The sequence below is a fragment of the Haliotis rubra genome, unplaced genomic scaffold (genome assembly GCF_003918875.1).
Source record: "Haliotis rubra isolate DU_JTF1 unplaced genomic scaffold, ASM391887v1 Scf223, whole genome shotgun sequence".
In the NCBI taxonomy this organism is placed as follows: Eukaryota; Metazoa; Mollusca; class Gastropoda; order Lepetellida; family Haliotidae; genus Haliotis; species Haliotis rubra.
In genome coordinates this window covers 1,307,035-1,325,295 of record NW_025766259.1, presented here as the reverse complement: position 1 = coordinate 1,325,295, position 18,261 = coordinate 1,307,035, and the positions used below count along the sequence as shown (strand labels likewise).

Genomic DNA, 18,261 nt, shown 5'->3' with positions numbered 1-18,261 from the left:
CTACAAACCCCGAATTAAATTTCACTGTTATTTTGCACCGATTGTCGGGGTTATTAGAGGACTATATTAGACTAGTACGTTTTAAAGAAAATTCAACAAACAGTTTGTTTCGCGCGACTATATATATTTGCACAGATTTTACGCTTGAGTGTAATGATTCGTGGAACAAAAATGCGCCACTTCATTAAATGGGTATTTATGTAAACTTCTTACGAATGCAGAGTAACTATATAAACCCAAATATCGAATTGCCTCATTGTCAAAGTGTTCATGTGAACGTACCTCAATAATATATGGGTCAGATCTCACGAGCGCGTCCAATGACCCAGTTTGGTGAACCCTACTTGTAAAGGTATGATATACGCCATTTTGCAATCATATAAGAAAATCATAAGTGCTGCTGAACAGCTTGGCAATGGAATTAAGGGGCTGACAACACTATATTTGTTGCTGTTTTCCTCAGGGATTATATATGCTGTATACATAACAAAAACCTATGTGCACTTTGATTTTATAACAGCTCTGTTTTGAAGGTCACTCTCCAGCCAATGAGACAAGCCATAGCAAACCACGTGATCTTATATAACACTGACAGTCGGTGTTTTGTAACAGCCACGGTACGCCTGGCAGGGCAAACGGTCTGTGTTTGTTTCAGGAACAGAACATGGTGGATTTAGCGAGACAAGCTTTCAGTACGAACAATTTTGGACTAGCTGCTGAAATATATGAGAGAACTATCAAGGAAAATGGTCCGAAAATGGAGTTATATCTCGGGCTAGCGGACAGCTTCGCCAGAGGAGGCCACTTTCAGAAAGCTTTTGAAGCCTATTCACACGCATTTCGATTTGGAAAAGTGAAGCCCGAGAAGTTAAAACATTTAGTGACAGGGCTGATTGAAACTGTGAAACAGGATACGACAAATCAGAATATGAACAAAAAGTGTATGTTCACGTGTTGGTTGTGTAGGAGCTTACTGTCCGATCCCGTGACGATACCCTGCGGTCATACATTTTGCCGAAAGTGTTTGATGAAAGACTCTTCCAAGGCGTGTCGTATATGTGGAGTTGTGCATTATAGACTGAAGGTGGCCAGTCTGAAGTCTAATATACTTTTGACACATGTGATAGAAAAATGGTTTGTTGACGAGTGTGAGGCAAATAGATTGAAATCGGAGGGCAATAATTACTTCGAATTGAGGGATTTTCCAAACGCTATTATTTATTACAGTAAAGCAATTGAACTTGGTAAGTACATTCGATCAATCTCCCAACACTATTCATTCACGTTTTCTCAGATCAATGAGTGTCTTATATAAAAGATTGCAACCGGAAGTACTAGAATCGCCGCCATTTTTATTTGTTTATATAATGTAGAATGGGGGAAACACAAGCTATTTCTCGTGTCAGATCGCAATAAGATACTGATTAAATTCATACAAAGTTAAAACATAAAATATAAATGTAACTTCTGAATTCTAGACACCTATTACGCTTTGGGAAGGTATATTTTCTCCCCAATCTCCCCAAATGTTCAAGAATGGTTTGTTAATGCCTAAGCTTGTACCCACCAATCAAATCATCGGCTGCTGACATTGACCTCGTTATCTAACTGTCACGTGTACGTTTCACGTTGTCATTTTCACTGCCATTGTCATTATTGGTATAACCGCGAAGAGAGTTAAACACAATTTTATCTGATATTGCATCTGTGGTACGTGTTAAACTGATGTTCATGTAAGATATTACTGAAACTCAGTTACGTTTGTGCTTGACCAATGTCACGTGTAAATCTACACATTACAATTGATACCAACGAATATAGATTCTATCAATAAAGTTAGGATCGTGGACGATAAATCAATATCCTCAGTGTTTCAAAAATAATGTTTTATCATATCTGTTTTCTTGTATAATGAGTCATTGTGTATCTGTTACTGGTTAAATTTTAGTATGTAAATTAGATAACAGTCTTGAGACACTGCTTTTGTTTGCCTGAGGAGAATGTAGCTAAGCACTGCTGCCCGGGAGTATTCCATTAATCTCATACATAGGCGGATCCAGAGAGGGGGTGCGCACCCCCCCTTTTGCCCTGAAAGTTTATTAAATGACAATTGAAACTCTCAAAAAGCTGTATCCGCCCCTGTCATATCAGTTGAAATAATCAAATCTAGACTAAGTAAGCAAATAATCGAGGTAACATAACATGTCATCAGATAATGTTAATTGATGATGATGGTTTTGTATGTGTGTATATAACTTTAGGATTTGAAACTTGGCAGTACCCATCAGATATGTTGTAGTACTTAAACCAAAGATTTCCGCCCATAACCCAGTTTTGTTTATCATTCAATGCATAAGAATAGATGTTTCATAGAAAGCTTACCCAAACCCTAAACCTTACATAATGCTAAATCAGAACCCTAAACCTAACCCCTAGTAATAATCATAATAAATATAATACATTTCAAGGGGGGGTTACGGGCGGAACTCTTACCTGATCGAAAAATGATTCTCTGTGTAAGTTTAAGAAATACAATTGGTAGCGCGCTGAAGGGTCATTGTCGGCACATTACTACTGATATGCTCCCTAGGTCATGGTCAGAATACACAAACATACCTGTACCCTAAACGGCGAATGAGTCCACATTCCTTAGCCCAAAAAGAAAACCAGTTTATATTGTAGTTCCCGTTCGCCTGATTGCGAGTGATACTGTGCATCGTGAAATGTTCAACACTGGGTATGCTCGTTCTTATATAATGTAATTGGTTACATCTCATACAATAGTTTGACAGTTCACATAAAAAAATGGTGCGGAATGGACTCGTCATGGGGTACGTATCTGTATTTTGATTCTGGCTGGGTTTGTTTCAGTATGCAGAAACATACCTGGGGGTACATATCTGTAGTACCCATGTCGAACAACGACCCCGTCAGCATTGCAAGGGATATGAAAACATTGTTTATCTACTTAATCATCTTAACATCTCGCAACTTGACACTCTCTAAACATTTTGGCGGTAAAATGACAATCAAGATAGAAAACAGTCCTGTTTGTGACATGTTAAATTAAAACAAGTCATAAATTAAGATGATTATACCTACCATCTGTCATCTCTTTTGTATAAATGTCATTAAAAAAAATGATTCAAGACGTCAAAATCCTGTCATGCTCCGTTCGTTTTGTTACGCACAGGCATTCAGTGATAATGCACCATGGGAACAATGTTGATAAAACGTGTTCATTGAGGAAACCAAACATCCTTCCGCGTAATACCATTTTCATTACACAAGTTAGTGATTTGGTATCAAACGAGCGAAAGCGAGTTTGATACAAAATCTTTCACGAGTTTAAGAAAAGTGGTATTTCACGGAAATGAGTTTAGTATTCTGTATATTACTTTCCAACATAAATTGATAGAAACTACCCTCCAATGTGATGACTCTTGGCTTTCCGCGAGTCAAGCAAGGTCTAATACCATTGCGACAGAGATATCAGCATTGTGACGTTATAAGTAAATATAACTGTAAACCGATATGACGTGATACATCTAACGGTATTACACTAGTGTAATATTGCCTTAAACATATTACACTGCAGTATCTTCCACAAGCGAGTAATAAATTTTGTTATTTTTTTGAAGAAACACAGTATTTAATTTTCATGAAAGCAAGTTGTATTTTGTGACTAAGATGTTTAATGAAGTTTACTTCTTCGGTAGTCAATTGTTATTACATTTTTCTGACGTGCTGAAATCTGTTTCACATGGCAAGACACCAATAGATTTTTTAAAATGAAAAAACAACACCATATGTACGTATTATTCATCATTTCTAACAAACAGGTTTGATGATAAGTCATTAAAGCATTCACCTAATTGCAAAACAGAGTCGGAGGAAATGCCTTAGTCCAAAATCAGTTTGTTATTTCTAAATTATTATTTTTTTAACATATTATGATATTTAAAGTCAAGGAGTTTCCAAGCGATTTGATGTAAATATCTGTATTGTGAAACATATTGTATTATTTCATCCCTAATTATAGATGTGGAAATCCTAGCATGAGAAACATGACAGAGCAATTCAAATTGAACAGTGGCACTGACACCATGGAAGTTCATGTTGTTTCAGATTAGAAAAAAAAAGTCACTGAAGTTGTGAAAGTTTAGGCAGTTCAGCCTTTGTATGATGATTTGTTTTAGATATTCTTTGGGTCCATTTCTACCGTTTTGCACTTTAACATTGACAAGATCCAATAATTTGCATTTTCATGAGTGCAATAGCTATTGATTATGCCTGATTGTCTCCCCTGACTTTTTCAGTTCCAAAGGATCATTTACTGCTGAGCAACCGTTGCTATGCCTACTTCCTGTTGGACAAAGCTGCTGAGGCCTTGCAAGATGCAGATAATGTCATCCGACTCAGGCCAGACTGGCCCAAGGTGAGTTTTCATGTTAAGTTCCTCGCCCAATATTGTGATAATAAGTCACTGGGTTTTTGTCGCCCAACATTATGACAACATACAGGCAAAACACACACACCCACCCTTCTCTCCCCATCAAAGTGTGTCAGTGATGTTGGTCCATAATGGCCTGTGCTGGTGTTCAGGGTGCCGTTGTACAAAACAACCTTAGCGCTAAGGCTACCTTAAGTCTATGTTAAGGTATTGGAGTTACGGTCACCTTAGCACTTTGTACAACAGCACCCAGGCCCCTATTTCTCAAAACAAACTTAAGTTTTTACTCAAATTTCATACTTAGATTGAGAATATGAAACAGCTGAATTTTTAACTCAGCTGCATTTTTAAAATAAAAAAAAGCCCAAACAACTTAAGTAATCTATCCACCAAGCTCAAATTGTCTACCATGTTTGAGTTTGATATCGATTTCAGTTCATTCTGGGAAATGCATTTTCCTGCGTTTTCTCAAATTTGAGTAACTTGAGTCAAAACTCAGACCTTTTAGTCTACGTTTGTTTAACGAAATCGGGGGCCAGGACTCCTTGAGTTGGTGCTTAGCTAGGGTGATGTGTGTGATAGTTTGTGAACATACCCTGATAGTTGCTTGTGATGTCTAACATTGAATTACCTGGTCAATTGGCTATCATCAATGAGTGATTAATCACAAGATTTTCATTACATGCCTTGACGTGCATGATAGTAAATCATTTTGTTATTTCACCATGTCACTAAACAATCATGGCAATGACAGTTTCCAGTGATAGCTCTCATGGCTTTTTGGTTGTCTGGATCACATACTTTGTGATTACCAATGGTAACATCAGTGGCTGAGTGGGTTAGACGGCTGACTTTGTGTGCTGCCGATTTGGTGCCCCACACTGAGTGTGTGGGTTCGAATCCCAGATGAAACTCAACCAAAACAGAACTTGAGTCTCAATTTTACTGAAAAACTGTGATCCCCAAATACAACCTGTTATAATTTAGAAATATTGCCCTTCCTTCAAATTGTTGATACCTTTGTCAGTTTGGAAATCCCTCGTATAGTTTGTTTAGCTTACTTTCAATTTATGCTTAAGTACATTCACTGATAGAACTCCTTTTGGCCCTTTTAGTACTGCCATTACAACAATTTCATTAAAACAATTTGAACCCTGAAACATGGTGAGACAGACAGAAACTGGTAGTTTCTGTTTCATATTGTGATACAGGGTGCCGTTGTACAAAGCGATCTTAGCGCTAAGGTGACCGTAACTCCCATACCGCAACATAGATTTAAGGTAGTCTTAGCGTTTAGGTTGTTTTGTACAACGTCACCCAGTTCATTATTCCAATTAGAATATTCTAATTCCAAACTCTGTAATTGTGTTTCAGGGGTATTTTCGTCAAGGTTGTGCTTTGTATGGTTTAAATCGGTATGAAGAGGCTGTGGTGTCCTTCCTACAGTGCCTGGCTTTAGATGCTACAGTTGCTTCTGCCAAAGACTATCTATGCAAGGTAAGGTTGTGTTTGTTTTACCATGGTTACGGTTGGTTGGTTGGTTGGTTTAATGCCGCACTCAGCAATATTCCAGCTAATATGGCAGCGGTCTGTAAATAATTGAGTCTGGACCACACAATCCAGTGATCAACAGCATGAGCATCGGTCTACATAATTGGGAACTAGGTCAGCGAGCCTGACCACCCGATCCTGTTAGTCGCTTCTTACGGCAAGCATGGGTTACTAAAGACCAGTTCTAACCCGGATCTTCATGGGTCCCATGGTTACAAAAGTTACGTACAGTTATCCTGGTTTGGGGCCACTATTTGTCAAGGAGGATAACCAGTGAGGCTAAATCTTTCAGTTTTAACAATCTCAAATATCAGTTAGGTAATTTATACAGTAACCAATGAGGTTTCATCAATTTTCGTGAGTTATACCAATCAGGTAAAAAACATTGTCAGTGAGAAAACCCTTAGGATTAAACTACTGATTAGCTTTAATGAAAAGCATCTCTTACTATGGATATACACACTTTCCAGTTGATCAAAACAGCTGATTTCCCAAGGGGACCTTTTGGCATAAATAGCATTAAAACCCAGGAATTGGACAATTTGTTCTGGAAAAGGTTAGTAGTGAAAAATAAGTGATGTTATCACTAGTTTGGGTTTGATCCAGGGAATTTCAATGGGTGAGTGAGTATACCCAGGTGCTATTACTTGTATTAACATGATTACTGTATAGAAGCTAGTGATATTATACATGGCTCAAATTTACTGTTATTTTTAGTTCAGGTCTATCAACTGATCAGTTTGTGGGCATTTGAAACAAGTGTATGAAGCTTTTCGAATTGGACTTGGAGCACAAACTTCTAAACAGAGTTGTGAATAAAAAGAAAAGTGATATAAAAAACACAAATTCTTTTATTTCTTCAGATCTTGCACAAGATTTTGTCGCATCTGCCGTCAGATGACCCAAAGAGTCTTGTGCGTCAACAGTATGTGAATCCGAGCATTCTGCACAAACTGATATCCAGCAACTTCGATACAGCACAGCTCTTCCCCAACCTCACTGTATCCACAATACACCACCTCCAGAGTATCATCAGTGAAACCATCACGACAGCCGAGAACTTCAGCGTGTCACCGGGACCTTCACCTTCAGCTGCACAGGTACAGAACTTTGAGAACTTTTGCTTTTAGTTACAGAAGGGACGTGAAAAAGTAAAATGAGCTTCCAGGTGTGTAGAATGTTATGTTGAATTTCCAAAGCTGAAAGTGTGAGTGAGTGAGTTTATTTTTACATCGTACTCAGTTGTATTCCAGCTATATGGCTACGGTCTGTAAATAATCGAGTCTAGACCAGACAATCCAGTTATCAACAACACGAGCCTCGACCTACACAACTGGGATACGATGACATGTGTCAACCCATCCTCGGTAATCTCCAGGGTATACATTCCGATAAATCTCCACTATACCCTGGACATATCTACGTCTCAAGCCGATGATATTACCTCCCTTGGTTGGCTTTTCATCCAATCATGTGTCTACACTGGGAAGTTGAGCGTGCCAATCACAACTCACTTTCGTTTTTTAAATGATCTAACCGATTAAACTTGGCAACATAATAATATATTGTTGCAGAGGTACTCTGAAAGAGGTAGAAGGAGTTCTTGCATATATTTTTTTTAAGGTGTCAGACCTGTCAATTTGTCTGTAAGTATTCCCCCCAAGTCTGAGTTGCAGTGCGAACAAACTTTTTCGGCTGCGACCGCTATCTTTGTTGACACTGGCAAGCTCTGGTAGCTTATCTGATTGGCTACTGTGAGAATGCGGAGCCAGCAAAGGGAGGTAATAAAATCATCGGCTCGAGACGTAGATGTGTCAGACATAGATGTGTCAGACGTAGATGTGTCCAGGGTATAGTGGAGATTTATCGGAACGTATACCCTGGAGATTATCGAGGATGGTGTCAACCAAGTTGATGGAGTATGTTAATGGTTGTTAGAAACTATGTTTTTCATCTGTTATCTGTAACCACACGTATGCCAGATATTTTGCTTGTGTCAATGTGAGGGTTTGCGTTTCTGTTCAAATCAAATCTCTATTGTGGTTGAACCAGTCTTGTTCTTTCAACAGGCTGGCTGCTGTGAACAGGAAGACGCCTTTGACTTGGATACGGGTAGAGAAGCGGCTCACACAGTCATTCGTTGTAAGTAGTCTTGTGTACAACTGTACTTGTGGAGATTGAAAATTGTGCGTGTACCGTGAAAGAAAAGAGATTAGAAGCTGGATAATTGTGGTGTGTAAACAATGTTGTGTTTTTGAACATATATTTACATGGACATTAATTTGTGCTATATTCATTTTGAATATTATTGGTGTTTGTGCTTTTAAATTATTAAAATTTTAATTTGTACAAGTCGATGAATAATATAGACAACCAAATATACACATGCAAATTGGTCAGACATGGAATATACAAGTATATTCCTTGAATGTAGTTATGTACTAACATGGAATATTATAGTACACATAAATCGCAAAAACACAAAATGTTTTTAGAGACTATCTTTCAAAGTCATCTGACAAAGCAGGTCCAGAGATTTCAAGTTTATGAAATCAGTAATCTTTTCTCAATGAACGGAACACATCTCCTTGAAGTCAATGGGAGACACCAATCAGTCATGTTGACGGAACATCCTTTAATGTGCTGTCACCTTAGGGGAATCAACGTGGGGCTTTACCAACAGGCAATCTGTAATCAAACTAGGGTTGCCATGTATCAGATTTTGCATCCAGGGTTGCAGTGTAACAGATTTTGCTTCCATGGTTATAATGCATCCATGGTTGCAGTTTAACATATTTTGTATCCATGGTTGCAATGTAACAGTTTTTGTGAGTCAGGGTTGCAGTGTAACAGATTTTGCTTCCATGGTTATGATGAAACAGATTTGCATCCATGGTTGCAGTTTAACATATTTTGTATCCATGGTTGCAATGTAACAGATTTGCATTTGGGGTTGAGGATTAACAGATTTTGCAGTCAGGGTTGCAATATTATAGACTGACATGATGAGGGGCTCATATGATTTATTGCCTGTCTTCACATACAGACACACACTTCAGCATATGCACTTATATACATCCCAGTAATGTTATCCCAATATATATGCACACCATCAGGACACATTGGCGACTACTACTTGTTGAACTCTGGACATAATAATAAGCTACTAGCTTCTACAATACTTCATGCACTGAGCTACTACAGTAATATACCACTGACAGCTGTAAGCTATAAATTATTCAATGACATAAAAGTATTGCACTTACTGCTATAAGCTATATTAATTACTACTATAAGCACCAATAACAACATGGTAGGTGAACATTGAAATATTATTGATCACAGTAGATATTAATGTCTCCTGACATTAAATATACAATTATTATATAAAACTTTCATTTAATGTGAATGATATTGCCACTTGTCCTACAGTACAGGCATGCAACTAAAATTCTAAACATCTAGTTAAGAAGACTAACATATCAGATCCAAACCTCCTTATGATAAGTGTAAGAACCAGTGCAATGGCGCAGAAAACCAGCGTATTTGACGCACAAATTATCTCAAATAGGCAGTGAATTTAAAAGCTTGCCTCATTGTTGACGCAATGCTACTGGGCCCTTAGTTCAGATAATCTAAATTCTAAGACTAAATGTTTGCTAGTTAACTGCTCAGTGCTGATTAAATACCTGACCTGCCTTACCTTGTTTTTGTCGTTATTAAATAATCACAGTTGATGTCTTCATGAAAGTTCCAAACTGAAGTTGACTCCCAATAATATGTCCATGACTCCCTCTCATGACACCAGGGAGTCATGATGACTTCTAAATTTTTATGCTTGGGGCAAACACTGAAGAACAGAAGAAATCTTAACTAACTTACCCCAAGTAGTGTAGTGTTGTGATGCTCATGCAGTGGTGATCAGACAAGTGAGATGTTTAAGTCCTTAAGAGGGGCGGTGGGGTAGCCTAGTGGTTAAAGCGTTGGCTCGTCACGCCGAAGACCCGGGTTCGAATCCCCACATGGGCACAATGTGTGAAGCCCATTTCTGGTGTCCCCCGCCGTGATATTGCTGGAATATTGCTAAAAGCGGCGTAAAACTAAACTCAGTCAGTCAGTCAGTCAGTCAGTCAAGTGTTTAAGTGTAAAGATCTGGCCACATGCTACAGAAACAATAGAAATGGTCAAGCAAAGAGAACCGATGCTAACTCGGATGACTACTTTACATGGGGTTTAGTTTAAAGAGTTGCTACCATATTTAACTAAATTACCAAGTTTACATTCTGCTTCACAACTATTTTTCTCATGAAATTGTCCATGAAATATTGTCAGCGTGAAATTGTGTCATCTATAATGTCTTACATAAAGTATTGTTATGAAATAATGTTATGATTTACCTGAAGTGACATGAAGATGAAATGGGTACAGTGTGGGACGCATATTTCTTATGTCCCTTTGTGAATTGCTGAAATAAAGCTAAAATCAGTGTAAGACCAACCTCGCTCATGTAACATCTTAGTAATTGCCTTTTGGCAAACTTGACAATTTGAAACAAAATATTTATCCATGCCTGGTTTTTTTCCCTTGGTTCCACCCGGGTTCAATTCCCCACATGGGTACAATGTGTGAAGCCCATATCTGGTGTTCCCCTGCCGTGATATTGCTGGAATATTGCTAAAAGCATGCCTGTTTTTTTTCCTCTTTTTCACTAAACTCACTCACTCTTTTTATCTTGTTCAGGTCACCGTGGCTCCATCTTCTTTTTCTTGCAGGTCATCGGCTCCATCTTCCCCGGGATCATCGCCAGTGGCGATGAGAGATTTGAGCATCCAGTCTGTCTCCAATGGCAGCCTTCCAGATGTTTCCGTCACAACCTGCTCCAGAAAACGGTCTCGCAATTTTTCTGGACAGTGTCCATCAAGCCCCACGCGGTCCTCCGAACTCAAGTACATGAGTGAGTAGTTATTTGTGTATATTACCCATAAGGAAAATTTTGTGTCATTACCTTTGAAAATTTGCATGTGTGTTAACAATTCAAAAGCTGATTGGTCAGTTATGACATCACAGTGCTTCATTGTTGGGTTGAATACAATGGGACATTATCCATCATCCATAATGTCACAGATCCATAATGTCTCTCTCTCATATGAATGAATAAATGAATGAATGCTGCCCCTTGCCTAAGGCCGTGTATTAATACCATTTAGTCAGGACAGATAATCCGAAATTATCTGTAGCCCATGACGTTCTGGAGGCTGTCTTGTCAGTAATCCAATGTTGCTAATGGACGTGTTGAATGTTGCCAATGGATACGTTGAATGTTGCCAATGGACACGTGATGAATGTTGCCAATGGACACGATGAATGTTGCCAATGGACATGCCAATGGCTAAAGGCAGACATAGTGCTACAATCCCTTTGTGGAACAGAATCCAGGATAATTAGATGCTAAAGATTTAGGCCCGGGCCTTACATGTCCAACTAAGTAACATCTGTATCATCTTTCAGAACCAGACTCCCTACCAACTGCTGCCAGCTATAATGACGCTAAGTACATCCCCCAAGAACTGCTGACCGTGGAGGACTTTGAATGTGGCTTGTGTTATCGGCTGTTCTACGTTCCAGTCACCACGCCCTCCGGCCATGTTTTCTGTCGCCAGTGTCTCGATCGCTGTCTGGATCACACCACCAGCTGCCCACTGTGTAAAAGTTCTCTTGTTGAGGTATGCAAGGTCTTTATTGTTTTTTATGGAAAAAGTACAGCAATGTCTGTTTTTTACTCAGATTGTAAGAATCCAAGAGTTGACAAACTTGTGATTAAGATATTTGTCATGTTTCTTTTTTCGGCTCCCTCTTTGATCCAACATTGAGAGTACATGTATGTTACCATGGTTACAGTACCTGGCAGAGAGGAGACAAGCTGTGACGGAATCGGTGCAGACAATCCTGGAAACATACTTTGACCGGGAGTATGAGGAGAGAAAGAAAACACACGAAGAGGAGATATTAGAGCTAACCAGGCAAGTTCACAACTAAATATTAGTGGCAGGACATGGAAGTCGAAATGGTCACAGCTTTACCAGACAGGGGCGATGGGGTAGGCTAGTGGTTAAAGCATTCACTTGTCGCGCCCAAGACCAGGGTTTGATTCCCTACATGGGTACAATGTGTGAAGCCCATTTCTGCCATCCCCTGCCATGATATTGCTGGAATATTGTCAAAAGTGGCGTAAAACCAACCTCATTCACTCACTCACTTACTAGACAGACCAGGGATTTATGTCTTACAATGTGTGTCGAATTTTCAACAGATAAAATTTGTTTAATTTTTCAGATTTACATTGAGACCTTATGATTATTGATTAGACAAATTGTGATTTGGTTGGAAATATATATTTAGGGCACAAATATCTGTTTGTATGTTGATAGTATTCCGCTTGTTTTCATAGGACTTTTTTTATACAGTGCTAAGCATTATATCTAACCCTGTCTATCCCTGTTGGTTTTTCTACAGGATGGGAAGCGATGTAAAGCACGAGATTCCAGTGTTTGTGTGTACACTGTCCTTTCCCACAATCCCCTGCCCTCTCCACATCTTCGAGCCGCGGTATCGCCTGATGATCCGACAGTGCATGGAGTCTGGCACGAGGCAGTTCGGCATGTGTGTTGCCCTGGGAGATGACGAGTAAGTTTGACAACTGGGACATTGTGGACTTTTGTGTTAGCTAGTGTTGGGAATTGGTTAAAATCTCATAATTGATGATTAGTTCATTACAACCGATCAATCATCGAAAATAATTGGTTAGCGTCATTTATGAAATTTGTTAATGCACAAAAAAATAAGGAAAAAAACATGTAGATCTTTGGGGGGTTTTGGGCAAAATTTCACATCTTTAAAGGATGACTAGTATGTTAGGAACATAAATTTCTTAGAGTCTTTAAGATAAATTCAATCATGACTTGGAACGAGCTTGTAGTGCTTATGAAATGTAACACACAAAACCAACCTAGTGAAAAATACTGTTAATGAAAACAAGTGTTCCAGAATTGTTTGTGTTCGATTATGAGAAAACATGATCGATTGCTTGGTCGTTTAGTCACTGCGACCAATCTTCGATTATTTCAATTAATCGGACCACCACTAGTGTTAGCCATAGGTATTAGGGACTATTCATAATTCATGGGGGTGTTAGGGTGGGGGGAAATGGGTACCCGGTTGGAAAAAGTCATGTGACTGCGTATAACCTTCTAGCCTAACAGGCAGCCTGGGTTATCTGGGGTAATAATCAGATTCTGATTACAGTGTCCAGTGAGAAATTGGTCAGATGGATACGAGGCATTGTATAAATGAATTATTATTGTTGTTGTTGATGTATTCTTGTACGCTTTCTGTTGTACATGTTGTTGTGTTAGTCATTCCTGAACATGCACCAGATTGACATGCTGTGATTTTCTTTCAGGAACAATTTCTCCGACGTAGGCACAATGTTGGAGATTCGTGATGTGCAGTTTTTCCCCGATGGGCGTTCACTGCTGGACACTATCGGAGGCCGAAGGTTTAAAGTGCTCGAGCGTGGTCACCGAGATGGCTATAACACGGCCAAAGTGGAGTACCTCAGTGACCAGAAGGTGGAAGGAGAGCAACTCACAGGTGAGTCTCACTCCCATTATCAGAGTGAGCTAGTTGGGATTTATGCCACTATACTATACTCCTGCAATATCATGGCAGGGTACACCACAAATGTGCTTCACACTGTGGAATCAGAAATGGGCGACCGATGTGGGGAATCGAACCCGGGTCTTCAGTGTGGTGGGCGCTCACATTAACCCCAGTTATGATAATAATACATGCATTTATAATTCACAATTATGATGTGCCCTATGAGGTGAAGCTGGGGTAAACAGGTGCCTGTTTGTCATGCTCCACATGGGTGCTGTGAAGACAATTTCTGAAGTCCCTTGCTGGATTAGGGGAATAAAACCCCTCACTCACTCAACTATTATGATGATTATGCATTTAGAATTTGCTGTTATATATATTTCAATCAAACTATTTTAAAATTAAGATTATCATAAACCTCTTGACCGTTGAGGGGACGGTGGGGTAGTCTAGTGGTTAAAGCGTTTGCTCGTCACCCCGAAGACCAGGGTTCGATTATGGGTGCAATGTGTGAAGCCCATTTCCGGTGTCCCCTGCTGTGATATTGCTGGAATATTGCTAAAAGAAGCGTAAAACTAAACTCACTCACTTGACCATTAGACATATATTTTTTATATTGAACACCACTTATCATTTACGTTTTTTAACTAGTGATAATTGTTTGCTAATTCTTATAATAGTTTTTACAATAGGACAAATGGAATAGTGGCTACCTAAAACATTTCATTCAAGAATAGACCCGTGAAGATCCGGGGTAGAATAGGTCTTCAGCAACCCATGCTTGCCACAAAAGGCGACTATGCTTGTCGTAAGAGGCGACTAAAGGGATCAGGTGGTCAGGCTTGCTGACTTGGTTGACACATGTCATCGGTTCCCAATTGCGCAGATCGATGCTCATGCTATTGATCACTGGATTGTCTGGTCCAGACTTGATTATTTACAGACCGCCGCCATATAGCTGGAATATTGCTGAGTGCGGCGTAAAACTCAACTCACTCACTCATTCAAGAATAGTCTGTCAGCTTGGATAAAATAGAGATGTAAGATAAAATATCCGTTGATTGTTTCAGAGCTGCAACAGCTGGAGGAAGAAATGTACACTCTCTCCAAGAGCTGGTTTGACGACCTCCCAAGTATGCACAAGCAGAGAATAGTGAAACACTTTGGTGCTATCCCACCAAAAGATCCAGACCCACAGGCTTCCCCGAACGGCCCGAGCTGGCACTGGTGGGTTGTGGCCGTCCTACCTCTTGACCCCCGGGTCCAAATGGCATTGGTGACCATGGTGTCATTCAAGGAACGTTTGCTTGCAATTAAGCGTGTTTTAACATACCTCAAGAAGAAAAGTGGCAAATGACTAGGGCATCTGGCAATGTTTCTTGAACATCCTTTCTATATTTTTGTATCAATATCTTTGATGCTTTTATCTATTGCAGTAGGGTTGTCTTAATTGTTGCTATGACAACCCGATGGACAAATCTGCAGGCAGATACAGTGATATATTTAGCATCATTGAAGAAGTTGTGTGATATTGTTGAGATTGGTGCAGCAAATTTATACCTGCATAGTCAGAAGAAACTCAGGTACCTCTGGATCTACCTGAAAACTCTCATATAGCTGAGCTACCACAGTGGATTCTCTTTGTATGTGGTACGGAGACATGGTGAGAAGATACGTTTACATACTCTTGCCCTGTTCAGCATTGTGCCACGGAGTCGGAACTACCATATGTTCGATATTTTGTGATTCGTTACACAGAACTTTATTTCCGACAAATCAAAATCATACGAAAGACTGTAATTCTCCTGTACTGAAGCACAAAAGATGTGGATTTTTGTCTGTCTTTCTGATGATTATACTGGACATGGAATAGTCAGCTGTTATTGTTGTTGATCTCAGTCTGTATTTATTTCTGATTCAACGTCACTGTTGTAGCCAGAAATGTGACTCGCACAATCTAATGTATGTTATGTTCTCCAATCTCACTGAAAGCAGAGCTATTGTTCCAACACGATACCAAATCCCTCCATGGAAGTTCGCCGAACACTAAAAGGACTTTGATAACAAAATCTAAATCAATAATTTTGGCTTATTATGCCAGTAAGAAATCTTCTTTTAAAAACTCCGTTTTATCTCTAAACCACATTAACTTGGAAAGTTTGATTTGCAGAGAAACATTATTTGGTGGTACTACCTTTAACAAATCCCATCGATGTAATGACTGCTTTCATTATTTACATGCAGAAATAGACTTTCAGGTTCATTTTTGTGAAACAGAAATCACTTATCGCTCTGAATAATTTGTTCACTGATACTGAGAAATTAGATTCCACGACACTGATTTCTCAGGAGATTCTTACATTACTACCAAGTCGAGAGGTATCATTGGGAGTAAATCTTGTGATTTTAGTGAGATTGAAACTTTTCCCAGATTCACCACAATGTTAAGTTTATAACTTAATTAAAAAAAACATACAAATCTATCCCAACCCTTGTACAGACATATACTTTATATATTAACAGGGCAGCATTAGAATTTAACCTAAATGCTCGGAAGTGGTAAATCAGGTTGGAACAATGCATGTTACCATGGTTACATAAGAGCATCATTGTTATATGAAGTTCAGATACAAGAAATTGAGGTGTCAGTACACTGATAAATGGCCTGTTAATTTGTACAATACCTTTATTCATATACCAGGTGGCTGTGCACAATAAATTTCAGTGCATTCTGTCGGTGCCGTTGTTGTCACAAGTTAGAGCTCCAGGGCTATATATGTAGTTTTCACATGAAGCGTTAGTTCTATTTTCTTACTCTATAATTTCCTGAAGTGCTCAAAAAAGTGTTTGAGGCTTGCCTTACTGAGTAACTTTTCGCAGGAAGTCTAAATTCAGACAGATTTTACGTCATTAATTTTAAATTTTGGTTGTTTATTGCTACTGTGTTTATTTAATATAAACAAATCCACAATTTTTCAGGAATTAAATGAGATTGTAATAACTTTGGAAGATGGAATTTTTAAAATTTTCTCTGTCAATATTATGACCAGTGTCACAGTGTGGCAATCAGCTGAGAGTTTTTCTGTCTTCCGTTTTTTGTATTTGACAACATATAATCACTGGCCCTAAACCTATATATAGCCACCATTTTAGGAGGATAGGGACAACTGTGGCTCTATGTCAGACATCAAATCTGTTTGGGCCATTTATACATGGTAATTTTTTTGTATGATGATACAGTTCCTATTGTGATCTAATTGTTAGGAGGGCGGTGGGGTAGCCAAGTGGTTAAGGCGTTCGCTTGTTACGCTGAAAACCCGGGTTCGATTCCTCACATGGGTACAATGTGTGCAGCCCATTTCTGGTGTCCCCGCCCTGATATTGCTGGAATATTGCTAAAAGCGGCGCAAAACCATACTCACTCACTCTAATTATTAGGAGCAATAGGGCCTTGTGGTTAAAGCGTTTGCTCATCAGGTGGAGACCCGGGTTCGTTTCCCCATGGTTACAATGTGTGAAGCCCATTTCTGGTGTCCCCTGCCGTGACTGCTGGAATATTGCTAAAAGCCCTGTAAAACCATACTCACTATTATTATGTACAGTATCATGACTTCATCATGCCATCCTGAGTAGACTGGAATGAACATATAGCTCCATCATCTTCTTGTGTTGTCGACTGGAAACAGGTTAAATGTGGACTGGTGTTATGATCAATAATCGTTAACAAAATATAGATCAATTATTAATAAACATCGGAAACTTAACTTTTGGCACAAATGCCCCCAGAGTCTAAAAGACATCATCATATTTCACATCACTGGTGACTGGTAACTTGGTTATGCTTGGATTACCAGCAAAACAGCAGCCGTTGAATAAAAACCTACTTAAGTGTATCACTTAAGTAAGGTTAATCTTATTTCATCACAATAGTTTTGCCCAATATTATCGATGATACAATTTTCATATGGAAATAAAAGAATCATAAATAATTATTGTCATGGATGATATTTCTGTTTATCAATCTTTTTACCCAGCCTAGGTTGTAACCTGAATACACAATGCCATTTAGAAAGTGGTCAAATGTAAGCTGCGGTGGCTGAGCAGGTTAGGTGCCTGACTTTGTGTGCTGGCGATTAGCTGCCTGACTCTGAGGGTGGGAAATGGACTCAACCCAAAAAGTATTAGAATCTGTTCTTTACTGAGAAAGTGGAATCTCAAATATTACATGTTAGGATTGTAACAGTGAAAGAATTAGCTTAAATGTTTGAAGAAGTTTGATTTGATTCTTCTGTGTGATATCTAGCCAGCAGGGCAGGTGGTCTTCCTCAACATTCCATTAGCTGTCAAGACACAGTTCAGGGTGGCGAATACCAGCTTCTTCTGTACTGAATTCAGTAACATTTTGAAGTTGATTCATACTTAAGCTGAAGTGACTACAGTGCTATGAAGAGAGGTGTCTGTACATAATAGGTTGTGATAATCAGCAATTAACACTTACAACGACAGGTAATATATACTCAACAAAAACGTCAACGATCACCTCAAAATTCAATATTTAAGTATTATATGAATCATAATATAAACTATTAAATATTGAA

General features: G+C 39.0%; 1 protein-coding gene across 1 annotated transcript; it reads left to right on the top strand.

Moving 5' to 3' along the window:
• Window positions 1-583: 583 nt before the first annotated feature.
• On the top strand, window positions 584-16,395 carry LOC124277545 (LON peptidase N-terminal domain and RING finger protein 3-like). Its single transcript, XM_046713254.1, has 12 exons — window positions 584-1,244; window positions 4,320-4,438; window positions 5,828-5,950; window positions 6,868-7,104; window positions 8,074-8,146; window positions 10,777-10,785; window positions 10,818-10,958; window positions 11,513-11,727; window positions 11,903-12,024; window positions 12,518-12,688; window positions 13,464-13,654; window positions 14,734-16,395. Exons 1-12 carry the CDS (start codon window positions 665-667, stop codon window positions 15,018-15,020), a joined length of 2,268 nt encoding a protein of 755 aa, XP_046569210.1. The 5' UTR covers window positions 584-664; the 3' UTR covers window positions 15,021-16,395.
• Window positions 16,396-18,261: the final 1,866 nt, after the last annotated feature.

Bases quoted from the DNA above. Each gene is read 5' to 3' on its own strand.
- LOC124277545 (XM_046713254.1), top strand. From the start codon at position 665: ATGGTGGATTTAGCGAGACAAGCTTTCAGTACGAACAATTTTGGACTA. The intron at 1,245-4,319 runs GTAAGTACATTC...TGACTTTTTCAG, and splicing joins CAGTAAAGCAATTGAACTTG to TTCCAAAGGATCATTTACTG. The intron at 10,959-11,512 runs GTGAGTAGTTAT...ATCATCTTTCAG, and splicing joins CTCCGAACTCAAGTACATGA to AACCAGACTCCCTACCAACT.